The 25,973-nt window shown below is 37.1% G+C and overlaps 5 protein-coding genes across 5 annotated transcripts in view; 1 reads left to right on the forward strand and 4 right to left on the reverse strand.

The window, feature by feature from the left end:
- Positions 1–979: 979 nt before the first annotated feature.
- Positions 980–3,668, reverse strand: LOC149037713 (T-cell-specific guanine nucleotide triphosphate-binding protein 2-like). Its single transcript, XM_089188005.1, has 2 exons — positions 3,393–3,668; positions 980–2,907 (listed from the first exon to the last, which is right to left on the reverse strand). Exons 1-2 carry the CDS (start codon positions 3,581–3,583, stop codon positions 1,863–1,865), a joined length of 1,236 nt encoding a protein of 411 aa, XP_089044131.1. The 5' UTR covers positions 3,584–3,668; the 3' UTR covers positions 980–1,862.
- Positions 3,669–5,493: 1,825 nt separating this feature from the next.
- LOC149037714 (interferon-inducible GTPase 5-like) lies at positions 5,494–7,430 on the reverse strand. Its single transcript, XM_089188006.1, has 3 exons — positions 7,124–7,430; positions 6,380–6,636; positions 5,494–6,080 (listed from the first exon to the last, which is right to left on the reverse strand). Exons 1-3 carry the CDS (start codon positions 7,312–7,314, stop codon positions 5,626–5,628), a joined length of 903 nt encoding a protein of 300 aa, XP_089044132.1. The 5' UTR covers positions 7,315–7,430; the 3' UTR covers positions 5,494–5,625.
- A 1,896-nt stretch (positions 7,431–9,326) lies between these two features.
- Positions 9,327–13,283, reverse strand: LOC149037715 (interferon-gamma-inducible GTPase 10-like). Its single transcript, XM_089186377.1, has 3 exons — positions 13,275–13,283; positions 10,946–11,046; positions 9,327–10,592 (listed from the first exon to the last, which is right to left on the reverse strand). The coding sequence occupies exons 1-3, from the start codon at positions 13,281–13,283 to the stop codon at positions 10,247–10,249; spliced, it is 456 nt and encodes a 151-aa protein (XP_089042503.1). The 3' UTR covers positions 9,327–10,246.
- On the reverse strand, positions 12,822–19,101 carry LOC113684362 (leptin receptor gene-related protein). The gene is made up of 7 exons (XM_027201715.2): positions 19,051–19,101; positions 18,794–18,868; positions 18,572–18,594; positions 17,536–17,614; positions 14,267–14,322; positions 14,075–14,106; positions 12,822–13,462 (listed from the first exon to the last, which is right to left on the reverse strand). The coding sequence occupies exons 1-7, from the start codon at positions 19,065–19,067 to the stop codon at positions 13,355–13,357; spliced, it is 390 nt and encodes a 129-aa protein (XP_027057516.2). The 5' UTR covers positions 19,068–19,101; the 3' UTR covers positions 12,822–13,354.
- A 337-nt stretch (positions 19,102–19,438) lies between these two features.
- Positions 19,439–25,973, forward strand: part of LOC113684360 (uncharacterized) — a 31,357-nt gene continuing 24,822 nt past the window's right edge. Inside the window, exons 1-9 of the mRNA XM_089188007.1 lie at positions 19,439–19,689; positions 20,012–20,147; positions 20,727–20,843; positions 21,623–21,745; positions 21,832–21,944; positions 22,857–22,992; positions 23,839–24,109; positions 24,900–25,082; positions 25,441–25,644. Coding sequence (XP_089044133.1) covers positions 19,609–19,689; positions 20,012–20,147; positions 20,727–20,843; positions 21,623–21,745; positions 21,832–21,944; positions 22,857–22,992; positions 23,839–24,109; positions 24,900–25,082; positions 25,441–25,644 — 1,364 coding nt within the window. The 5' untranslated portion in view covers positions 19,439–19,608. The remainder of the gene's footprint in view (positions 19,690–20,011; positions 20,148–20,726; positions 20,844–21,622; positions 21,746–21,831; positions 21,945–22,856; positions 22,993–23,838; positions 24,110–24,899; positions 25,083–25,440; positions 25,645–25,973) is intronic.

A 25,973-nucleotide genomic window follows, 5' to 3' on the forward strand; every position in this document is an offset into this window, starting at 1 on the left:
CCGCCGATAATATTTTTGAGTTATTTGAGCAGGCGCTATATTTAAAGAACATGAGTAAAGCACGAGCCACAGGCAAGTGTGTAACTGCCACTGGCGATTTATATTAACTAATTCTAACAATCTTTAAACGCGAACGGTACACGGTACGGTTAAAACTGCAAATAAAACAGCGAACGAAAACTATTACAATATAAACTAGACTAAATACACAAGGAAAGCCACAACGAGAACAACGAAGAAAACTACATGATACAAAACTTACATGTGCTGCGATGTTAAAGATCCTGCCTAGTGGCGAACAAACAGCATGAAGCGAATAGAACAAATATACCAAACCACACTCGACAAAACTACACCGCCAAACTGCCCCAAACTACGATGAACAACACGGTTAAATACGCGCTACATTACGCAACGTTACACAATGACACAAAGAAAGCGCACACAAAATTTTACTACAATTAGCACTCTTGCACAAGAACAATAAACGAAAAAGAAAGTAAGCCGTTGCGATCTACACTTATGCACTTTGTTCTTGCACTTTTCGAGTGGAACAAGTTTTCTTGCGCCTCGCTCCAAGGGCTAGTTTCGTTTGGTGTGCTACCATCAATTTTCTTCTTTTTTTTTTTTCTCCGATTTTTCGTTCCGTCAACAAGGTGTCAGTTATAAATAAACTTTCGTGTCCGTCAACAAGGTGTCAGTTATAAAAAAAACTTTTCGTGTCCGTCAACAAGGTGTCAGTTATAAAAAACTTTTCGTTTCCTCAACAAGGTGTCAGTTATAAAAAACTTTACGTTTCCTCAACAAGGTGTCAGTTATTAAAAAAACTTTCGTTTCCTAGGAACAAATCGATAGCTATAAAGAATGAGTAAAGGATCAAATTCATTCAAGAGCAAATTTATTTCATTAAGAAGTCTAAGAAAATTCACGTTGAAATTTCTACCAAGAATAACTCGGTACAACAGACAAACAATTATTTGGAACATTTCCACCGAAATATTACTTGATTTCAATTTCTTACACTCACAAAATTTCTTACATAACATAATACTTCATAGGCGTCTATCACTGATAATAGCAAAACTAACATTACGTGAAACCGACTGTGCACTGTCCATGAACAAATTCCTTTTAATTTTGCGTTGCTCGAAAATTCTCAATGTACACACTTACGTTGTCTTGTAATCCGGTTTTAAGTATCTCATTCCTTACGTTATCTTAGGTTTTTCCCTAATTTTGACGTGCATTAATTTTTTTATTATTCGTGTGATGCACTAATCATTTCAAGCTACTTTACAGGCTCTAATTAGCTATTCTACTCATTAAAATACAACTACAAAACCGGCTATTTTCCTTTTTTCCCGTTGAAGTAATCCTTCTCAGACTAAGATATTAGAGAATGTAAATGGAATATTATTCGAAACATTATCTGATTTGCAAATTTCATGTAAGCCCCTAAGAGCGTAAAATAATACATTGCTAAAATTTCACGCCATCCTTAGTTCCCCTCCGTTTACGAGCAACGGCGGTCGAACGTCGTCGTTCAACATTTACGGGTAAAACTGAAGTTTTACTCTCTGCTATAATATATTTTGCAGTTTAGCACTTTTCATGTCAGATTTTATGAGACCCCAATATAGTCAATGAGAGCATGCGCTGTTTGGGAAAAATTCAGCTTTGTAGCCAGCCTCCAGGCCAGTTCAAAAAAAGACTGAAGTACTCTTAAGTATGCCAATTGTTTCTACTATAGAGTTACTACTAAATATCTGTGAGAAATATGTTTTTTCTTACAAAAATAATAACAACACTTAGGTAAGTGCACTCAAAGTTAGTCAATTTCCAGCCGTGGTACAGATCAGACATCAAAGTTTATGAGATCGAACATTTCGCAATGTTTGTGTCAACACATCAAGTGCAATAACTTCCATTCGTCCTAACCATTCCGAAAGAAAGTAGTATGTTGCGCCGTACGACATGGGACTGGCTATAGCTATGCCAATAAACGGAATGTAGCGAGTGAACTCCTCCAGGACACTCTGGGTAGCGTAGGCTGCAACAAGCCCGCCAATTTTCATGGCACTGTCCAGCGCCACACTCAATGCCTTTACTTTAGTTTGGGTTTCGAAACTCAGCAATGAAAATTCGTTTGACCCTTCTTTTGGGAGACCAAGCTGGCTTATGTAAAGATCAGTTTCACGTTTTATCAACCAAATATCGGCCGCAATGGATACCCCGGGAATTGGAACAGCAGCAGCCACAGCAGATGCGGTAGCAACACCCTTGATGCGCTTTTTAAGAACTTCAACCTTCTTCTTTAGGGTATTTTTTGACAACATTTTGGCATTATCGAAAGTCAGAATAAGACTCTCTCGTTGCCGTTGCGGCAATATGGCTAAAATTGCTTCGGTCAGCTCACCAAATTGATAATCATCAAGAAAGTGGTTGCTTATCAAAAAAATTTCTTTCTCATCTTGGAGCAAGTCTCTTTCAATAAAGTTTTGTGAAAGGTTCTTTCGTATCCTATCCAGTACGGCATCTTTATCGAATAAAGGCTCTCCGCTTCTCTCCGCATTTTCATCCTCGTCGCTGATTCTCTTCGCGTTTTCAACATCTTGATCAATTCTTGCGCGAACGTAGAAAAACTTCTTACCAGTTGACCGAATCCTCATTGCAAGTTTCAAGTCGCCAGCATGGAATCGATCTTTGGCGAAGATCAGGTAGGTATGGTACTTATCCAATGGCACATTTTTGCAGTACTTCTCCAGATCATCATTGTACTTTGGACTTGATATCCCTGGTAAGTCCCAAAACTTAATATTTGGGTTGCTGAGATAATGGTAGCATTTCGGCTCTTGAGTGCACTCAATAACATCGACATCTGCTGCATCTTCATCAAAGTCTTCCAGTCTATCATAAACAACGAAGGAACTAAAGTCGAAATATTGTTAAATAATTCCTTAGTTTCCAGGGCCTACGGCTCTTGATCAGGCACCGCCGCCAGTTTGTGTTTTATTCCTGATCAAGTCCTAGTAGACGAGAAGGCTTTCTTCTCGTTCAATTTAATATCGTGATAATCAAAACATCAATGAAAACGACATATTTACTCCGACGGCAAAATTATCTCTAATTGTGTGCACCTATTGATCCTTAGTTATTTAGAAAGTCATTCATTATGGACAGTAACAATATAATGACTGATGAGGCGCAATAAAATGAACAGCTGTGGTAGGAGTGGGATAGGTCGAGACACTCTAATTATTGCAAAAAAGTACTTAGGGGGACCTGTAAAAATATGTGATATAAAACAAGCTCTTTTAATTTAAGAAAAGTAACTTATTCTTTACTGTTATGTGCTCAGCACGTCCTCAATCCTTTTGCATCGATGTACTTACCCTCGTATGCGGTTAATGAAGGTAGATTTTCCAGCTCCCGAAGCACCACATACTGCAAAGTGTACTACGACGTTTTGCCAATCGTTAAGTTTGCTCGATATGTATTCGCCAACTCTTGACACTCCATTTTTCTCCACGTAATCCTGAAGCTCTTTAGCGTTGATCATCTCACAACCAGCAAACTCAGCCATGTTAAAACAAAGCGATATTATTCTGCGCTCAAAGATGTCTACATGAGGAACAAGTCGATGTGCCACTAATAACGTATTTGTTTGCTGTCCAAAGGTTCAAAGTCTATGGGGAGATCAAATTCACATCACGTGATTTCCACGCGAGCGAGAGTGTTGTTAGGCTAGAAGACAGCAAAAATGCTTCAAACTTTTTATGATATGAATCTTGTCTTCTGGGCCTGAAGAGATTAGCTTTCAGTGAAATACATTCAAAGATTAACATTCAAATGTGAAGGGCGCTTTATAAGTCCATTCACATAGCATGTGGAGCGGGCGTAATTTCGGCGGCGAGTGGTCACATTTATCTTGGTGAAAATTATAGGTGCCATCTTCGATTGTTATAGCAGCGGAAAGCTTGGAAGAGAGAGAGACATTTGTACCAAGAGGAGTCAAAAAGAAGGAGAGGGGAGGAGTGGGGCAATAAATATTACAGCTTTAATAAACAGAAAGACAGCGACTAAAAGAAACGAGACCGAGGCCAATCTTAAGCTTGATGTTGCGGTTTCATCATCAACAAATCAGACGCCTTAGATAATGAAGATTGCGCCGGAGAATCAACCCCTAATCTTGAAGCCATTGTTTTTCATTACGTGAAGTTGATTTTTCAAAGCCAATACGTTTTAATAACCCTCAAAAATGCCGGCATAAGGATAAAATGGCAAGACTATCAACATTCTCTTTTGACGAGAAAGTAATATATGTTTAGTGTGACGAATAAGACAAAGTCATACTCACTTTGATCTGAACAATTTAATGAAATAAAAAACCCGCTGAGCACTTTGTTGAGTTATTTAGGCACGCGGCATATTTAAAGAACAAGAGTAAAGCACGAGACACAGGCAAATGATATTTGCACTTTTCGGGTAGAACAAGTTTTCTTTCGCCTCGCTCCAAGGGCTAGTTTCGCTCGGTGTGCTAACATCAATTTTTCTCTTTTTTTTTAAATTTTTTTTATCAATTAGTTTGACTCGCGCAACGGATTTCGCTGAAAAGAAGGGACTGCTTGTGGTCTATTCTCCATTTCTACTCTTCGAGAATTTTTAATGCCGTCAAATTCGTTTTCATTCTCATGCACAGTACAGTGACAAAAAGCGAGAAACAGGAGTGTTAACAAAGTGTCACTTATGAAAAAACTTTCGTTTTCTTGGAACAAATCAATAGCTATATAGAATGAGAAAAGGATCAAATTCATTCAAGAGGGAATTTGTTTCATTCAGAGATCCACGAAAATATGTTCACGTTGAAATTTCCACTAAGGGTAACTAAGTAAATAAAGGGACAAACAATTATTTGAAACATTTTCCCCGAAATATTACTTGATTTCAATTTGTAGGCTTCTTTCACTGCTAGTAGCAAAAGTAATATCATATGAAACGGACAATGCACTATCCATGAACAAATTCCTTTTAATTCTGTGTTGCTTGAAAATTCTGAATGACACACTTATGTTGTCTTGTTATCCAGTTTTAACTGTCTTATTCCTAAAATTTATCGTAGGTTTTTTCCTTATTTTGACATGCATTAATTTTTTAACTATTCGTGTGATGTTTTAATCTTTACAAGCAACTTTTTTGTTAATTTTAACCCTTCAGTCAATTTACTTTCCGGTGAAAGAAAAGGATTGACTTTCCTAGGACGTTTAAATTATTTCCGGAATAGAAGTATCCTCTTTGTTATTCCAACAAACTATAACAGATCCTATGACTGTGAGCCAATGTGGGAGTTACTACATCCTCTAATAACATAACCGTGTCATTTAATATAACCCGACAGTTATAAACTAACTCTTCTATTCCTTCAAATACAGCAAAACAGGCTTCCTTTCTTGCTGAATTAATCCTTCTCAGACTAAGATATTAGGATATCTGTGAGAAAAATGTTTTTTCTTACATCAATAACATGAACACTAGGGTAAGAGCACTTAAAGTTCGTCGATTTCCAGCCTTCGGCTTGTGATTGCGGTGCACAGTAAAGAAAACCATGATACAGATCGTACATGAAAGTTAGTGGGATCGAACGTTATGCCATGTTTCTTCCAATACTTTAAGTGCGATTTCTTCCAGTTGTTCTAACCATTTCGAAAGGAAATAATATGTTGCGCCGCACGACAAGGGACTGGCTATAGCTATGCCAATAAACGGAATGTAGCGAGAGAACTCCTCGACGACACTCTCGGTAGAGTAGGCTGCAACAAGCCCTCCAATTTCCATGACGCTACCAAGCGCTGTACTCAATGCCTTTACTTCAGTTTGAGTGTTCAAACTCAGTAATGAAAATCTATTTGACCCTTCTTGTGGGAGACCAAGCTGGCTTATGTAAAAGTTGATTTCACTTTTTATCATCTCTATATCGGCTACAATGGATACCCCGGGAATTGGAACAGCTGCAGCCACAGCAGATGCGGTGGCAACATACTTGATGCGCTTCTGAAGAACTTCAACCTTCCCCTTCAGGGTATCTTTTGACAAAGTTAAGGCATCATTAATGGTCAGAATGAAATTCTCACGTTGTCGTTGCGGCAATATAGCCACAATTGCTTGGGTCAACTCACCAAATTCATACTCGGCAGGATGTTGGTTGCTTATTAAAAAAATATTTTTTTCACATCTTTGAGCAGGCCTCTTTCAAGCAAATTTTGCGAAATGTTCTTTCGTATCTTATCCAATATGGCATCTTTATCAAATAAATGCTGCATGGTTCTCCTTGCATTTTCAATGTCTTGATCAATTTTTGCGCGAATGAAGAAAAAATTCTTACCAGTTGATCGAATCCTCTCTGCAAGTTTTAAGTCGTTAGCGGTTAATCGATGTTTGACAAAGATCAGGTAGGTATGGTACTTATCGAATGCCACATTTTCGCAGTACTTCTCCAGATCACCATCGTAGATTGGATTTGTCATCCCTGGTAAGTCCCAAAACTTAATATTGGGGTTGTTGGGATGATCGTAGCGTTTCGGCTCTTTAGTGCAACCTTCAACACCGACCTCTGCTGCATCAGGATGGATGTCTTCCTCTCTATCATAGGGTTAAAATATTGTTAAATATTTCCCTACTTTTCAGAGCCTACGGCGCTTGATCAGGCACCGCCCACAGTTTGTGTTTTATTCCTGATCAAGTATTGGTCTTCAAGATGCCTTTCTTCTCACTTAGTTTAATATCATTATAATTTAAACATCGATGAAAACGAGATCTTAATTTCGACTGGAAAGGTATCATTAGATGTTATGTGCGTATTGACTGAGTGGGAGGGACGACGGTCACAATCCCTGATTATTTAGAAGGTTATTCATATTGGACTGTAAAATAAAATGACTGATGCGTAATAAAATGAACAGCCGTGGCAGCAGTAGGATAGGTCGAGGCACTTTTATTGTTGAATAAAAGTACTCAGGGGGACCCGTAAAAAATATGAAATATATAACAAGCTCTTTTATATTTAACAAAAGTGACTTGTTCTTTACTGTACTGCGCGTCATCAATCCTTGTGCATCGATGTACTTACCCTCGTATGCGGTTAATAAAAGAAGATTTTCCAGCTCCTGAAACACCACATACTGCAAATTGTATTACAACGTTTTTCCAATCGTCAAGTTTGCTCGATACGTATTCGGCAACTCTGGAAACTCCATTTTGCTCCACGCAATGCTTAAGCTCTTCAGCGTTGATCATCTCCCAGCTACCAAACTCAGCCATGTTTAAAACAAAGCGATATTATTTTGTGATCACAGATGTCGACAGGAGGAGTAAGTCGATGTGCTACTGATAACGAATTTGGTTGCAGTCCAAAGGTTCAAAGTCTGTGAGGGAGATCAAATTAATTTCATGTGAATTCCACGCGATCAAGTATCGTTTGGCTCGAAGTCAACAAAAATGTTTTAGAATTTTTGTAACATGACTCATTTCCTCAGGGCCTAAAGAGATTTGGTTGCAGTGAAATACATTCAAAGATTAACATTCATATAAGAAGGCGCTCTATATGTCCATTCACAACATAACCTATGGAGTAGGCGTAATTTTGGTGGCGAGTGGTCACATTTATCTTGGTGAAAATTATAGCTGCTATCTTCGACTTGTATAACAGAGGAAAGGTGGGGAGAGAGAGAGAGAGAGAGAGTGAAATTTTTAAAGAAGGAGAGTGGAGGGGGTAGGGAGATCAATGTAAAGGTTTTTCCCGCCCCCTCCCACACCGTTGACTCCATCTCCAAATTTAACATTGTCGGTTGAATGAAAGATTGCCCGCTTCTTAACGTAAACTCTTCCTAATGAGACGCCTGCACTGCGGGCTATTCCTAGCAAGACAGCGACTAGCGGAAAAAGGAGCCAAGTTGTTGCCGGGCTGTCGACCTTAACGTAACTTGACATGTGGTTATGTCATCAGCAAATCAGACGCCTTACTAAACTGATTTCGCAGGGAATCAACCCCTGATCTTGAAGCATTGTTTTGCATTACGTAAAGTTAATTTATTAAAGCCATTTTTTTTTTATCACATCAATAAATGTCGGCATAAGAGAAAAGTGGCAGGGGTATTGAAATTATCTTTTGACGTAAAAGCAACTTGTGCTGGGTGAGACCTAGCTGGTTGATGACTTTTCCTCAGTATAACCCATTTCAAGACCATATCTGGTAGTGTAAACTTGACAGAGATAAAATGTCGAAATTGAGGTCTCAACCAAACCAGGAAAACAAATTGCAGTTTAAGGTTCCAGTGGCACATACCCAGAGTGGTTTTTCTTCACTTTTTGTTTTGCAAAAAGCTAGAAACAAGAAATAACAGCAAATAACAAGTTCTCAGGTATACAAATCTCTTGTTTCTTGGAGATCCAAGAAAATTCGATAATGTTAAATTTCCACCGAGAATAACAAGGCAAAAAAAGAAAAAAATGAGACAAAATTATTTTGCTCCAGGAATTTTATTTAAAAAATTCTTACATAAAATAAAGATTTATGCAGGGTCTTCTTTCACTGCAAGTAGCAAAACGAACATAAAATGAAACAATGTGCTGCCTATGAAAACTACACATTTCTCTTGATTCAGCTTTGCTAGAAAAATATCAATATGAATTCTTCTGTTCTCTTACAATCGTCTTCTAAACGCCTCATTCCCTGTATTCAACTTACTTTTATTTGTTACTAATTCTAACGGACAGTAATTTTTCGGATATTTGTGAGACGTAGTAATCATTTCTGGTCATTTTGCTGACTTTTTATCCTCCAGTCAATTGCTTTCCCTGGTTAAAGAAAAAGATTGATAACGTTAGACCGTCGAGTCTGTTGACTTTCTTAATAAGGTTAATCTAATAGAAGCCGATCGATATCCAAGCGAGGAAACAATATCTTATGGTTGGAAAAATAAAAAGGATCGAAATGCACAGCGTGCCAAAACACACCAACGACAACAAACTAAGCTGCTATAAATAGTGACACGTAAACTTTCGACCTCGGCGCTTGACGAAGACCAGTAGTATAGCTATCCAACGTTTTGATCAAAACACGATTGATTGGCCTGACTTTTACATTGTGAGACAAACGATTAAACGTTCCTTTATGTATAAAACCACGATGAACAACATTTTGCTAAAACGTTTCCGGAATAGTAGTGTTGAAATCGATACTAATGTAATCTTACATTCCTGACGATATTAGGTTGTAGGATTGGGAGCAAATGGTGCTCACTGAAAAAGTTCAGTAACGATTTCTGATGTGAGAAAAAATTGTAACCGTGTCATCAAAAACAACTTGATAAACATACAATTCTGTTATTTGAAATACAACATCAACACCCAAAATGACCTTTTTCGCTTAATCGTTATTACAATAACACTCCTCAGACATTCCGCCAACATAATGGTTTCATTACCACGTAATTTCACAATGCATCAACAGCCAATTCCCTCTGTACCTAGCCTTTTTCTTGGGCCTTGTTTTCAAGAATTTGCAATGAAGTCATATATTATAAGTCAGGTTAATAATGAAAACAAGAGAAAGTAAAAGGAGCTTTATTTTCTCTTAATGAAAGTTGATTGGGTTTGGTTTTCAATGGTGTTATTCTCAGCATCTCAATAGCAAGTTTTTCTATATCTTCCAGTGTTTGCAGAAAGTAATATGTTGCTCCGAAAGAAAAAGGTGCTTGCGACAGCTACACCAATAAACGGGATGAGGTGTGTTCTTTTCTGACAGCGCCCAGTGGAGTATGGGCTGCACTGAAGCGCGCCGATTCCCGCTGCACAGCCAAAAATTGCGCTTAATGCCTTCACTTTATTTTGGGTGTTGATACTCAGTAATGAAAAGTTATCTAACCTTTCTTCTGGAAGACGAAGTGGCTTTTCTTCTAAAAGTAAATTTCTCTTCGTAACAGCACGATATCAGCGGCGATGGTTCCCCCGGCAACTTAGACACATGTAGCAAGAGCTGATGCACTAACACTGAACAGAAATAACGCAAAGTTTATTTCAGCATTCAATCTCTGAGTGAAGGCCAGAGCATGAACTTCTCGTTGACGCTTCGGCAAAACAGCTGTAATTGTTTGGGAGATTATACCAAAGTCATACTTCGAATGGTAGTGGCTGCTTATCAAAAATATTTCCTTCTCATCAGCGAGGAGGCTTCCTCCAATTAAGTTTTTGCTCAGTTCTTTCGTATTTTCTCCAGAATGGCATCTTCATTAAATAAATGCTGTCTGCTTCTCCTCGCATTCTCAACATCTTGATCAATTCTTGCACGAATGAAGGAAAACTTCTTGCAATTTGATCGAATCATCTTTGCAAGTTTTAAGTCGTCAGCGGTGAATCGATCTTTGGCAAAGATTATTGAGGTAGGTATGGAACGTATCCAGCTCCACATTTCAAGTTTGAAGTACTTCTCCAGATCACCCTTAAACACCGCTGTTCTGTTATCCCTGGTAAGTTCCAAAACTTGACTTTGGGGTTGCTGGGATGCACGTAACATTTCGGTTCTTAAGTGCTCTCTTCGTCATCGACCTCTGCGGTATCTTCACGAATGTTATCAAGTCTAGCACAAACATCGAAGGAACAAACGTTAAAATACATGTATTTGCAAATTACAAGTCTACAAAATCTTATATTTGGCCTTAGCAACTTCAGTTAGGAATAAAGACACCACTATTTGGGTGCCCGTTGCTATTTATTGATTATGTTACATGCACTTGTATTTGACCTCATCTGAACTGAAAGCAGTGTTATCTTTTTAGGGAACTACAATAATAAAATATCGGACAGGCTGGTGTTATTGCGCAAAACTAATTTTTTTTTACTATTATACTGCTCAGTGCGCCCTTGGTCTGCGTGGGTTTAATGATGTATTTACCTTCGTATGCTGTTAAGAAAACTAGACTTTCCAGCTCCGGACACACCACATACGGCAAAGTGTATGTATTGCGCTGTTTTCCCAGTGGTCAAGTCTGCTTGCTACGTATTCATAACTTTGGCAACTCCATTCTGCTACATGAAATGTGCATGCTCTTCAGCAGTGATCATCTCCCGCCCAGTGCTACTAGATCCAAATGTTTAAAACAGATCAATATTACTTCGTGATCACAAATGTCTACAGAAGAAACAAGGTGATGTGCTACTGATACCGCATTTGAGTGCAGTTCAAAGGTTCAAAAAGGTTCAAAAATCAGATCCTTTTCACGTGAATTACACACGATCGAGTTTCGTCTGGGTCATCGACAACAAACACGCTTGAAAATCTTTGAAACAGAATAAATTATTCTTAGGTGGCGCCGATAAGGTTAGCTTACACCTTAGGAGTGTACCTTTACGGCCAAAATGGTATTAGGTTTTTCTAAAACCTCTCTTTGGTCTCCAGTAATCTTTATTACTTTTTTAGTTTTTGGTTCTCAGCCATTTTACGCTTTTGAATTTTGGTCTCTGATTTTCAGTTCTATTAATGTGGCGTGACCTTTTCAAAATGTGTTTACAAAGCAGGATCACTTTTTGTTTTTCGCTTGGAGTTTCATGGTTCTTCCTAAATGTTACAACTTTCCGCTTTCTAGTAGGCCACATACTTTTGGAACTGTCGTTTAATGTCAGGCTCATTTGAAATAATTAGTCGCCAATGTCTATCAAAATTGAACAGGACTCATGGAGGTGGATAGTGGAAGCTGTGAAAGCATCTGTTAAACAATCATTAACCCTTTAAGTCCCATTAATGAACAAGACAGAATTTCTCCTCACACTATCAGTACAATATCAAGCAGACAAGTAATGAGAAAAAAGAAAAATAGCAATTAGGGGATGGATGTTTGATCCAATTCCAAACTCTCCAAACTAACATTATATAAAATTGTATAACAGACAGTAATAAGAATTTCTAATTAAATCTTGGGAGTTAAAAGGTTAATTGCAAAATTGAATAACAATCAATGGTTCGTGTTCTCCAACTGAGCAACAAATAAATTGTAAAAAATGTCAGTGGATACAGATTTATCAATATATAAATGAGTGAATTAAATAATTATTCAAAATAAATTGATAGATATACCAGTATATTATATATTGAAAGTGGGAATGAAAACAAAATCACTCATCAATCCATCTAAGAACAGGTAAACAGCCAACCTGAAATGATGATTTGAGAGGTGATGAAGAGAAATGTAAGAGGTAATGAAGAAGAAAAGGAAAAGCTAAAACAGCTACTCCTCTGGGTGCATGGCAAATGCATTACAGAGAGAAGTTAGTTGTCATTCACATTTGGGAGTTCAGTTTAGGAATATGCGTGGAAACAGCCATTTAACAACTGCATTGCTTGGTGGAGGCTGGGTGCCTGAGATATCCATGAGCTTCCCCCACTGGCAGCCAGCTCCTAGATGGAGACTGCTCCCATATCTGGCAAATCCTGGCAACCCAGTCATGAACCCCCATGCAGAAAAGGGAAACAGGCACCTGTTGCACTGAATAAACAGTAGAAAGAGGGAGGGAAGGGGTGGGGAAAATTGCCTGTACAATGAGCTGCCACTCCAAACAATGATTAAAGTTCATGCTCAAAGCGCAAGCAAGAACGCCTCAAACGCAGAGTACATGGAATTCCAACACGCGTATATGCAAAAACCCTTGACGACTATGGAATGCTGATGTTGTTAACTCTGCTTAATTGTAATTGATTGCATATAAGGTTCATAATAAGTGTAAATAGTATTTTGCAGGGTTGAAATTGGCATTAAAAAACAAATTGAAACAGATTTGTCCTCAAAACTTTCATTTAATGGTACAGTATTAAACAATCATTACAGTTAATCCCATAAAAGTAAGCTTTTAAAATTTAGCATAATTTGAGCACTTTTTCCACTTCAAAGGAAACCTATTACTTATTATATATAGCATATGTGCCCAGAAATTTCACTCCCATGACCTAATGAGAAAATTGGGAGGGCAACATGATTCATTTTTTGTCAGGGACTCCATTGCTTATTTTGTGGGTGTCACTTAAACTTAATGTCTTCCCTTTTCCTCCCTTTAAAGAACCAGGTTACACTAAATAATCTTCTAATTCTCTCGTCAGAAGCCCACTTGCTTCTGTCAATTTTAACAAAAACTGTACATCCAATTCTAATTTGGAAGTTCCCTTTTGAGGGCCTGAAACATCTCAGAATATGGTTCTGATGTTATCACAAAAAGTTAAATTGTTCACAAACCTCAATCATTCTGTACAAAATGATAATTGCAATACTTTATACACTTAAAAAAAAATGAGAAGAGTACAACTGGTGTCTCTTCAAAAGCCCCAGTCATCTTCACCAGAGAAAACAATAAAATAAATCAGAATTGTTGCAAAGATGAAGACATTTCCAGAGAACACCAATGCCATAGCTCCCCATTTTATCTACATGGAAGAGAAACTCTAATAAGCAAAAAAACCAGAACTTTGAATTGAAAGGGTCCTGCAGAACCCTGATCAGTGTAACTTTGTTTAGTTTTTGGGAAAAATAAAGGTATTTCTAAAACCCTCAACTCTCTGCAAAAGGTAAATTAATTGGGTATTGGGACACTATAGTGGATCTAAAAAGAAATGGGGTGGGAGGGGAGGGGGGGCCAAGGCTAAACTTAGCAAGGGGAGTTGTGATGAACTAAAATCCCATCCAGGGGGAGTAGAAATACTCCATGTCTCTTCTGCTTTGGCAAGGGGAATAGGCTACCCAAAAGCAACAGCACATTATTTTGAAACTCCATAAGGGGTTAGACAATGCAGTAAACCAAAGGTGAGTGAGCTTTAGGGATCTGACTGTTGGTAAAGCAGTCTGGAAGAATCACACTTAAGGTTATGAATTTCAGTATTTTGAATTACTTTGGCAATGACTTGAATCAAACCAAGGAGGACCATTGAAAATCAAATTAAATGAGTTGCTGAATCTACTAACTGCAGACATTACCCAGCCTAGGAGCAATACAGCTGTTCAACTGTAATTAGAATACAGTATTATAAAATTCTACTCACAATTTCAGTATGTGCAAGAACTATTGGAAGACCTGAAGAGATATCAAAAGAAAATTTTCATAAGCCTTTTTACTTGAATAACTAAATGGAACTGAATACATGTAGATGTTTTTTATTTTCAAGTCAAAAGTATGTTCCACTTAGTCAGGTTTTTACAAATTACTTACAATTATAGCAACAAAATGAACTCACCAAACCCTGAGACAACAATTCCAGCAGTGAAAAACATTGCAATTTCTTTAACAATACTGAAATAATATAAAAAGACAGTTGATATGCAGTAGGAATTTTCTCAAACAACAACAACCATTCTCCGACTCTTTTCTGTGAGGGTCCCCTACAAGAGTCAAGAACAGATTGATAGGAGGACATGCCCAAATGAGCTGATCTATGCAAATAAGAGGTTGTCTTGGTACTTCAATGACTGTGAATGTGTGAAGACCATATATGTGAACTGCGGATAAAGAAGTGAATATGAAAGCAATCTTCACAGCAATGAACACTATTTACGCAGTAGTTAAAAATAAGGCCTGAAAAAATTCAGGCCTGTACAGGATTTGAACCCATACCATCTGCAATACCCATGCAGTGCTCTAAAAACTGAGCTGACAAGCCAACTGGAAGCTGGTCATGACGTAATGCTGGTTTGCACAAAACCTGTGAAACACTTCCTAAGTAGCATTGAACTTTATTACTACAAAGATTGCCTCATATTCATTTCTTAATCTGCAGTTCATATATGATTTTCACATATTTACAGTCATTGATTCATCATTTCACAGGTTTTCTTATGAATTAACATGATGACTAGCTCCTGATTGCTTGTTAGCTCTGTTGGTAGAGCACTGCACCTGTGTCACAAAGGTCATGGGTTCAAATCCCATAAAGGCCTGAATTTTTTCAGGCTTTATTTTCACTATTACTTAAGTAGTGTTCATTATTGTGAAGAAGGATTTCATATTCAAGTCTTAGTACTGTTGTGGGTCTAGTTACACAGTTTCTGCAGATAACCAGGTTTTTTGTTACTGATCACCCTTAATTCATTTCCATCCTCAAATGCACCCAACCCTCTTGAGCTTGACAGTGTTCTGCTTCTCAAGGCACAAGAAATTAACCCCTTCTTCTTGTAAAACACCTTTTCATCAATCTGATGGTTCAGTAGTTGGTTTATGCAAGTTTTCTGGGGCATTAGTTCCCAAAAGTACTTATGTAGTGTTGTTGTTTGTGTCTGTTCTTGTACTATTTTGACTTGCTCTATTTTGACTGTGCAAGTTGCATGTGTTTTATTTGGTTATGCTTGTCTTGACCCATTGTTGTGAGTAGAAACTTAAGCCATCTTTCCTATCACAGAGCTTGAATGATATGACAAAATTTAACTGTGAAATATTGAAATAATTTCCAAAACAGTAAGAACCTACTTTTAAAGACCTAAAATTTGAGAACCTGTCAGGCTAAAATTTCTCAGTTAAGCATCCTCCACATAAGAACCATTGTAGGGTACGATCTCAACACAGCTTGGTTCTCATTTTTTTAGAAAATAGCATTTTTAAAATACAAAACAGTAAATCACACGCGATACAAAAACTGTAACAAAAACTACCCAGAATACTGACTGAGTTAAAAGACCATAACATTGTACTGATAATAGCTCTGTAGCCACACAACATACCCAACTGTGTGAATAACTTGACCAAGCAAGGCACTATAGGGCTGGCATACATATATGTTATTTGCCGGCTGGGAGGTCCGTATGGTGAAAAACTGTGACCGAGGTCACAGTTTTTCACCATACGGACCGACCCTTAGCCGGTAAATAACATATTTATTGTTTTTAAACTTGACGAAATTCTTTCCGAAAGAACCCGAATGATTTATGGCCGTAAAATACGGCAAGATCTTCCATAAACTGAACAATTTTTGAGTGAGTAAATGGTAGTTAAAATAGAGGTGATGCAAATTTAAGAGAGATGCCTCAGCGAAACATTTTCATTTCCGTAACGATAAAGGTGATTTAAAAGGCTTCCAAACAAACTTTGAAACATTATTTTTACAAGTATCTGTCACAATCTGACACCTGTCAATTAGAGAGCGCCAAGAAAAAAAAAAGCATAGGAACATTTGAAAACTAACTAGTTTTGCAAGGACTGTCACGACAATGTTTTCTTCAAAATCAGTTAATGATCTAACGGAAAGTATTATTCACTCTCATCGACCATTCATTCATGTACGAAGATTTACCTCTGTTCATTAAGTAAACGGCGAGGAAAGTAATTGTGCGTAAATTCAATTTTTTTATTTTGAAGTTGTGAGAGTTTGCTCGTTTGTTTGCTGTAATGGCGTGTTTAACTCTGATCTTTCCTTCACAAAAAGCTAAATTTGAACGGCACACTCCAACGAGACACAAGGGAATGTAATGCGGCCTTTTCTCAAAAAATTCCTTCAATTTCTGTTGGGCAATTTAAGGTACAAATGTCCAAATTGAACGGAATTGGAAAGACTCACCAGGAGCGTATATTTGTTGTAGAACTTAAATTAAAACTTCGCTCGCTCTTTCACTATGAACAAATTGCTCGAGAAACTTCAGATATTAAATGAATGAAAGTTCCATCGTTCAGTTTAACTGTAACCAAATACCTCACCTTTTCAACTATCTGGGTACTTTTTGTTAACGATTAAAATTAATTGCAGACGGTTTTTAGGCCGCTTGTCAACCAACGTAATGACACCATTGTTTATACAAATTCATTCTGAAACCAATATTTTTCTGTCAACCAAAGTGATTTGATAGAGAGAAAAGAGAGGATTCATAAGTTATTTATCGGCTTGAGGTAGTGACCGACGTGTTTGCTTAAAAATACTGCCCAGCCGGAAAACGAGGTATATTTATGAAAAATGACAACGAAAGTTGGGAAGTACTCGGCGACTCACGAAAGCGTTACCGTGGCCCGTGGGCAGAGATAGGAAAATACTGACCGGGTAAAGAACCAATCAGATTGCAAGATTCGTTACCGTGCCCTCTAAAAAAACAATAAAGCACTGTATTACACCCACATCCAAGAATACACTTGTTGTTTATTTGTTTGTTAGTTTGTTTTTTTTTTTGTAAACAAGAATTAAGAACCTGATTAAGAACATAAGTAGCCTAATTTCAAAGTAAACATTATTCATATCAAGAAATTATGGAGGCTAATTTGAAAAAATACTAACAAAGGTTCCTATCTATGGGTTTCTGCTACATATTGCAAGACAAACAAATGCAATCTGAGTATTGAATACTATCTCCAATTAACTGCAAAAAAGATGACAAATTTAATTGGCTGTAAAATGCAGTCATCCATTCTGCTGCTGAAATGATGTCTCCTTATTTATTCATTCATTTAAAATGTATCTATTTTTTGGTTCATTAGCAGTCGTGTTTCTTTCGCCATATGTTTATTTGCTTTCATAGTGTAGTTACTTACCTGGCAGCATTGGATGAAAAATCTTCACAAAATCTTTTGGCAATGACAGTTGGTATTGGGGCTAGGGCGTAAAAAAACACTGCAAGGAGAACAGCAGTAATTTCATTATGAATAAAATAAAATTAACTGTCCCATCTTTAATTAAAAAGAAATTTCAGTTAGGGTGGTTAGGGTGCTGTAATTGTGATCTGGTAGTCCTGGGTTTAAGTCCTTGGTCTGCCTCCTGCCAGTTGGGATTTTCAAGCACTTCCTGTTAATTTGATTATTTGTTTCTCTATTTTAAAGTTCACATGGCAACCAGGTGAACAATCAGACATAGTTTGATACTATTCTGGTTTAAAAATTTAATGAATGTAACCAGGAAGTTACAATTCATAGACCCAATATTTTTACACTACTGTCTAGTACCTTCATCAGGGGTGATCTAAATGCTGTAACAAGAGGTCCTTTTATACACTCACTAATAAGCTGCCCTTTTCTCTGAAGAGGTGTAAATAGGTGTCTGGAAGTAAGCCACCATCATCATGATTAAAAGGAGCATGGGTGAAGTTGATATGCCTGGCTTCCAAACAAAGGCATTGGTGGTAATGTCAATTTGTGGTGATAATTTTAGAATCATCCCACCCAATTGTATGTTTGGATGGGCATGTGTGCTCCAACAAAGCTGAATTTTCTTTTTTGCAAAGAAGACCACTTTTTGATGTTCTTTCAAATGTGTACCAAACTGATGCTTGGTCTGTCCAATATACTTATGATCACAGTCATTGCGCGGAATAGAATAAATAGCATTGGTTCATTGTTCTTATGTGACAGGATCCTTAGGTTTGGCAAATCTTTAAATCAGAGTAGCATCAAACCATGTCTAATTATTTTCCTCTCTTTCATTTTTGCAAAATGCTATCAGTTGACTGCTCCTGGGTAATAGGGTAGCATTGGTGTGCAGCTGTTCAGATACTAGTACTGTTCTGATATTGTGTGTCCCTTCACCCTAGTTTAACTACCGTGCTCTACTTTATAATTTCAAGAGATTACTTACACACAAACAAAGGCCACCATACCCTGCAATGATGAAGGACAAACAAATAATAGTTAACGATATCTAGCAATCCTTACAAGGAGAGGAAGACAATTTGTAAGGAAGATGCGTAATTCAAACACTTTGACCCAAGTCAATGAAAAGGGTTCGATTAAACAGCAAAACTGTATATTTTTAATTTACAAGTAATGTTCTAGAAACTTTCAACACCTCTTTACTCACCCGTATTCTTCCAAAGCACACCCAAGAACGACGAGTAGTACACCAATTGCCGCGGAAAAAGAAAGAGCGATGATTCTACCATGCAAGAGAAAAGATTTCGATTCTGAATTTCACTGAGAGTTTGAAATCAAAAGGAAATAACGACAAATTACGGCTCTTAATTTCACTGAATGCTTTAAATCAACAGGAAATAAAACAAAGATTATAAATCTGCCACGATTGAAAGCAGCTCAATCTCAACAAAATGTCATACTTACGCTAAATTGTCATTCATGTGGAAGAGGAAGACATGAAACGAAAGAAAGGAAATTTAATATATTTACAGATGAAGCAGGTTCTTTCGAACATGCCCATAAACATCACAAATTATAAAAGAAATCACAGAAATATCTCACAACATATTACCTGCGATGCCGCCCGCCATGTTTTTAGTTACCAGTTTTCATGTGTTTCCGAAAATAGCTCACTGCTTAAATTCTTCTCCTCGTTCGTAGTCTCTATTTATAGAATTTTTCCTCAGAATTTTCTTTAATTGCAACCGTCGTTGTTCCACTGGTTTGTTTTTCTGAATATAACCTATTTTCCCCGAGTAAATTCCTCAGTATCCCACAAACATTCGGTTTTGCAAATATTTGATTAAACAAGAGCGGACGAAAGAAGGCTGGTAATTAATATGGTCAGTTAACAAAAATGGCGGACAACATAAATGTTTGTGTACAAAATGCTCAATGTTGTTCAAGCAGTTAAAAATTCTCCTAGCTGAATGCAAGGATAGTTCACGAAAAAAAAAATATGCTCCATAGATTTCACATATTATGTTACTGAAACTCGACGTCCTTTCTTCGACTACGATCAAAAGAAAGAAACCGTGGCCGACCTTGTCTTGGCTTGGCAAGGTGAGTTTGGAATGGAAAATAATCCAGACGCTGTTCTACTGTGCTGTACTCCTGTTAGAATTTTCCATACCATAGAAAAATTTAAGAGAAAAATTAAACCATATTCATTCTTAATGATTGGTTTAAATCTAAAACCATGCCTTTCATAAATATATATTTTTTACCGGCCAGGGCAGAATTCAGTACTACGAAATTGATATTGATCGAATCACATTGTAAACTTAAGAGAAGACAATAACAAAAGTAGCCATTAACATTTCTCTTTAGTGTCTGGATATATAACTGCAACTAGTCTGATAATTTTTTTTGCTGTCTGTTCCAGGATGTTGGAGATCTGTACCTGTTTGACTCACGCCGACTCAGTCAACTGTATTTGCCTTCAGGAAAAACAAGGAAAAAAATTCCTGCGATACAAAATTATCTGGACGATGCGCAAGGTTTCGGAATCTCAGCCAATGGTAAGAAATTTAAATAGATCATCCCAGAGTGTCAAGAAGAACAAAGTTATGATGGGGATCAGGTATAAACTAGATGTAATTTTTCACCTTCTTCTTGCCCCAGACTGCAACAAAAGTCAGGGTCTTCAGAACAGAGGAGAATATGTTGCCTTTGCTTCGACATCTGAAAATGGTTAGATTTTCTATTCTTCTTGGATAAGTTCAATAAGCCATTGGCCTGTCTCCTTCATGTATCTTCACTGTGCTGGTTACCAGGGGACACTAAAGAACCCATGCACTTTTTGCAAAGAGTAGAGAACAAAGCTCCCAGTGTTGTAGTGTGGCCTTGATTCTAAAATTAGGGGCACTTGCAAAAAAATTCTTTGAAAAAGATTGTGCATGTAAACTTCTCAATGTACTCTCAGCGAAAGTCCCATAAAAAGTGTTGTGAATTAACTTAGAATACCCTCCTAGGAGGAGAGTCAATAAAAACTATTGCACTACATGTATTGTGATACAACTACTGTTCAAAGTTTATAAAAAAAATGGGCGCTTTGACCGACATTATATTTCTTGTTGTCTTGATTTGTTGTTTTGCAGGTTTTTTCTTGGCTGGAGCATTAAATTCAGGCAAAGTCTTTATCTGGAACAAAAAATTAGGAACAGTCAAGTTGACAGCTGTGTTGGACAAGATAAGAAATGTGCAGCCTGGAACAAGTGAGCGGAGAGAAATACCCACTTATTTGTCTTTTCACTTTCTATTAAAATGTGTCTTCCTGAGGTGTTATATCTGTCAATTATCAACCTGATCAAGATCATCTTAATCTTTGTTAACCCTCTTCTGCCACTCCCTTTAGATTTGCTTTTAGACTGTAGACTGTATACAAATGCACACAACAATAATATATGCCTATTCTTGAACAGACAACCTAAATATTTTTGATGATGACAAAATCTACTCAAATAATTTCCCTTCTTCAACCCTTTCACTTTCTGTAGTTCTCTTTAGAAATTCTTCTTACTGTATGTCTACAATTCTATGATGTTACTTTGGAGAATTTTGTCATGGATCAGTTACACACAATAATTCCCTGACTGATATTTTTCTTAATACTCATTACTTGTCTGCTTGATATTTAATTGAATGATATTGTAAAGAGAAATTTTGTCTTGGTCACTCAGGGAAGTTACAGGGTAATTGATATATTGTAAAGAAATTTTAATGCAGATGTTTTTTAAGTCTCGAAGATTGAGGGAATTTTATGGGTAACAAAGAGATTAGTTCTTTATTAAGAGAATTGGCATATATTATTTGATTCTGATCATGTCTTTTTTTCTTTGTGTATTTCTTGTGTGGTTATCTCAAAAAGTCATTGTAATTAATAAGTACTCTCTAATTTTCTCCCTGGCAATATTTGACCAGAGATCTTGATTGCAATGTTCATAACCATTGCTCAAAATCTTATGCATTATTATCACTCATTGTTGTGTTTCAGGACAAACCAGCCCTCGGCTGTACATTTCAGACTGTGGCAAAAAAGTTGTTCTTCTGTCTGGATTTCGTTACATTTTTCTTTGGGAAACACAGAACAACAATGATCTTGTGAACAGTACTGGTGGTAGGTACATGAATTAATATGAATGTTCATTTAATGTTACCATAAATGAGTTTGATTTTATCTTAATTATCCTTACATGCAACCAGCAGTTGGAGACATCTTGCGAGGCACATGGCATCAGATTCAGTGTGGAGGTTATGTTCTTCCTCATGAAAAGGACAAAGAAACAGCAATTGATGGAGTCTTCTTTGTTGATCCAGTAAGTATCAGTCACATTTAAGACTGTAAAGGAAATTTTACTGGAATTATGTTTGATATATTGGTAGATAACTCAATGGCAGAAAACCACACAGATCTGAAAATGTGAAAGGTTGTTTATATATAATATGTACGGTAGAAATATTCTACAGTACTCAAGTACTAGATGTTTGCATGCAACATTATTTTCATGATAAGTTTTAATTTAACTTTTAATTGGTTTAACAGTGGAAACCACTGATGAAGTGAACACAGAACATAAATTTTCAAACTCCCACATGTTTTTTGGTAAACCTGTATGCTATATATTGCAGAGGAGTTTAACATAAGGCCAAAGGAAAAAAATCAGTCTTCAAGTGAGTTCAGTAAAGATTTTAAATCAAAGACCTTCCAATTAAACCATCTGTACTACATTTAAGCCTACATGTACAGGCTATGCTGATGCATAATACATGTTCATATCATTAACAGCCAACACTCTAACTTGATGATCTCTCATCCTTATTGTCCTAAGTGATTTTTACCCTGTGTTCGGAAGGATGTATAAGATTTTAGTATTAAAAAACTTTTTTTAATGTGTTAATGTATTAGCCTTTTCTCAGCCAAACATGAAAGGGATTTGGAGAATACCAGGAGGTTATGCAAACCCAAGATGCAAATGAGAGTTTGCATAATTTTGAAGATTTCTCCTAGCTTAATATCATAAGGTTATTTCTCTTAATGATATTAAATGCTTTATAAAAACTTTCTATTGAAAATATACAAAAATTAAAAAAATCTCAATCATGTTCAACCATCATGTACTCTCACTGGAACACACTTCAGTTTGCATAACCATGTTTACCTTGTCTTACATGAACACACCTGAGGTAAGTGCATGCAGTTTAATTTTTTTTCTTTGATTCTGTTTTAGGTTTGTGGTACATCCTTTTCATTATCCTGGGTTTTCAATTTGGGTGACAGAATCCACGTCACAACGCTTCACCTGCTATGGCAAGGAAAAAGCTACACCTTTCAGGAGGGAGTCTCCAACCCTCAGATTGAAGAAGGTATGTCATCGATCAGAGATTATCCAAATTTCTCTTATTAGCTGTAAGTGAGTAAGAGTGTCAGTTCTCTTTCTGGGTGTGGTGTTATTTTATGAAAAGCAAGTCTGGTCCAATTATACTCAAAGATATTTGGATTGCTGAAGGGGGAGAAGTTATGTATGGGTTAAGTATATTTTCTTAGAATGTAACACAGCGACCTGAGCACAGTTATATAAAGAGTGGATGATGCTATTCAACAGATAAATTGCTCTCTGGTGAATAAGTCACCGTCCTCACAGGTGGACTTTAATTAATGAATTTGCCAAAAAAAAGGGCCACAAAATTCAGGCTTTGGGGGGGTTGGAACCTGTGCCTCCTTAATCAAGGTTGTCATGAGAAGGCTGTAGGTTTTCAGACCAGTTGCACTGGCTGCTTTGTGAATTATGATCAAAGATGCAAATAAATCATTTTGGAAGTGATTCTAACATCATTAATCAATGTCTGGCTTAAATAAGTTACTCAAATATGTCTCAGGATGCAGGAAATGCAGGGGAACATGCCCATAAGCCCTCTAGAAGGGCTTGTTGCTTTGCCATGCAAGCACAACTAAATTTAGCACCTACTCTATCCAGATGATACAACTCTATTAAATTTTCTGATGACAACCCAGCCTGACACTAGTTAGGCACTAGTACCAACTGAGTTATGAAGCCTTGTATTGGGAGTGAGAGAAATTCATCAGGGTTCTTTATTCTTTCCACAATTCACCTGAGAGGATCTTTTTATTACTCATTATTATTGGCACACCAAATTATTTTTTATTTCATTTATTTCTTAAAATTTAGTAGGTAATAATAATTCTTGCAGGTCAAGATCCCTCCTTCTCTGCCACATGGCAAACCTTCAAACACTCCTTGTGCAATCTGACGCCTGCTGAAAGAGTGATGAAGAGCAGAAAGGCCTACATTGCCAGAATATCTCCAGATGGCCAAGTCATGGTGTTGGCCATGAATCAGAAGTTTGCTGCACACAACAGAGTCATGTTTTACTCACTGTCACAGACTGCCGTGGCTGTGATTGCTGACTTGAAGGACTGTGGGGCCAAAAAGAATGTTAATGGCCATTCACCTATTGGGAAGTAAGTTTTTAAAATCAGATTTCAAATTTGTGGTGGAAAAAAGTATTTCTTATCAAATAAATACCACAATCAGACTCTGTTAAATGTAAGTTTCAAATAAATATGGGTAGTTAGCATGTGTTGTGGTTGCATTGTGTGATTTTAGGGTGAGAGATCTCTGTAGTGGCTTAAAGTACTACAACCTGACCTTTATTGCCCAAAATGACAAAACATTTGTTTCATTTTTTTGTAATTTCCATATTTTAATGTTACCTTGAATGAATCTTTTGAGTGGAGGGTAATTTAATATTGTTAACTTAGTTGATAATTAACAAATAGATTCCAAGTTGCCGTGCGTCTGTTCAGTAATAGATCACAGAGGACGTCAAAATGTGGTAAGAACAAAAAAGTAGCACACAAGGCGCAGCCGAGTGTGTCACTGATGTTCTTACCACATTTTGACATCCTCTGTGATCTATTACTGAACAGACGCACGGCAACTTGGAATCTATTTGTTTTATATAATAAAGAATTAAAAAAAGTTTTAATGATGACGTCATCTATACATCTGTCCTCCAATAGATCATAAGTGAGAACTAATCAGAATGCGTGCATAACTGAGCTTATTATATAACATAAATTGGCCAATTTACGTTATCAACTCAGTTGATAATACTAAATTACCCTGTTTTACTCTCCCACTGACAGTCAGCACTACAGTTTCTTCTATAAGAAACTTACCCCTTTTATTGAGTGGAGGGTATAATTGAATGGTCAGCAATGGAAAATAACCCTACATTTCAATTTTCAGATCTTGGTGGATTGCAGACATGGCTTGGACCAGAGACAGCCTTCTGGTGCTCTGTATCACGCGCCGTGGCTCTGTAGCTGTTTTAAGTAAGCTTGGAGAACCTCTAGAGATTTGTACAGAAGGTTGTTCTTTGCATACAGGTCCTTCTCTGTTTCTTCCTCTCCACCCCAAGATAACATTTCAGTAAGTGCACCTCTGTGTTTGTCTATTTGGAGTAGTTATTAAGTCTTCTTAAATTCATCATCCTTTTTTCCTCCTAAATTGGCATTGATACCAATCCAAAAGAGGAAACAAGTTAAGTGCCTTCATGCACGGAAAACAAGGGCTTAACGTCATTCGCTTAATTTTAGAATTTGATTGATCGAGAGACTGGCCTGATTGTGTGGGCCACTCCTAGAGCAAGCGGATGAAAAGTCATTGCAATTTGGAATTATTTCGACAGTCACTTGAAAATTATTTGATTTCTGTATTAGTTAGTTGTACAACCATAAAACTACATTTATGCAGCTCACCTCCCAGAGACAAATTTTTCCTTATGCAGGAAGTCCGCAAATGGTTTTCATTCAGACTCCTCAGAGTCCTGTACTTCAGAAAAGGATCCTCTCTCCCAGAGGTTCTCTGTGTCTGTCCATCCTCACCTGCCTGTTGTTTTGAGCTCCGATGGTTACCTGGTAACAGTGATGCAGCTGCCGTCTCTCGCCAGTTACCATGGCATTATGACAAGCTTCATGAGAGACATCACAAGGTGTGTACAAGTGCAAATTACGTAAGGATCTTCGCATAATAACAGCGATGAAATAAATTGCAGGAAAGAGCCTGAAAATATTCAGACTTTGACGGGGTTTAAACCTGTTCTCATTTTATTTTCTTCAGTGTTTTTCATCTTATTAGTATTATTATTATTCGATAACTAAGTTTAAAATTAAATTTTATAAAGGGCGTAAGTATAAAGGGTAAGTTTGTAAAGAAACTGCGGTGCTGCGTCGTTGGGAGAGTATAACTGGGTAATTTAGTATTATCAACTGAGTTTAAAGCGCAGATTGGCCACCGAAAAGAGTTTCAAAGCTGACGTCT

Source organism: Pocillopora damicornis, chromosome 11 (assembly GCF_964200805.1).
Source record: "Pocillopora damicornis chromosome 11, jaPocDami1.2, whole genome shotgun sequence".
In the NCBI taxonomy this organism is placed as follows: Eukaryota; Metazoa; Cnidaria; class Anthozoa; order Scleractinia; family Pocilloporidae; genus Pocillopora; species Pocillopora damicornis.

Coding starts and splice junctions, on each gene's coding strand:
- LOC149037713 (XM_089188005.1), bottom strand. CDS start 3,583: ATGGCTGAGTTTGCTGGTTGTGAGATGATCAACGCTAAAGAGCTTCAG. Junction 2,908..3,392: donor TTCATTAACCGCATACGAGG/GTAAGTACATCG, acceptor TGTTTATGATAG/ACTGGAAGACTTTGATGAAG.
- LOC149037714 (XM_089188006.1), bottom strand. CDS start 7,314: ATGGCTGAGTTTGGTAGCTGGGAGATGATCAACGCTGAAGAGCTTAAG. Junction 6,637..7,123: donor TTTATTAACCGCATACGAGG/GTAAGTACATCG, acceptor ACCCTATGATAG/AGAGGAAGACATCCATCCTG. Junction 6,081..6,379: donor AGAGAGGATTCGATCAACTG/GTAAGAATTTTT, acceptor CTTTGTCAAAAG/ATACCCTGAAGGGGAAGGTT.
- LOC149037715 (XM_089186377.1), bottom strand. Junction 10,593..10,945: donor TTTCTTAACAGCATACGAAG/GTAAATACATCA, acceptor CAGAGGTCGATG/ACGAAGAGAGCACTTAAGAA.
- LOC113684362 (XM_027201715.2), bottom strand. Junction 14,107..14,266: donor AATTGTTGTCTCAGGGTTTG/GTGAGTTCATTT, acceptor ATATCTCTTCAG/GTCTTCCAATAGTTCTTGCA. Junction 13,463..14,074: donor TTCTTGCACATACTGAAATT/GTGAGTAGAATT, acceptor TCTTCCATGTAG/ATAAAATGGGGAGCTATGGC.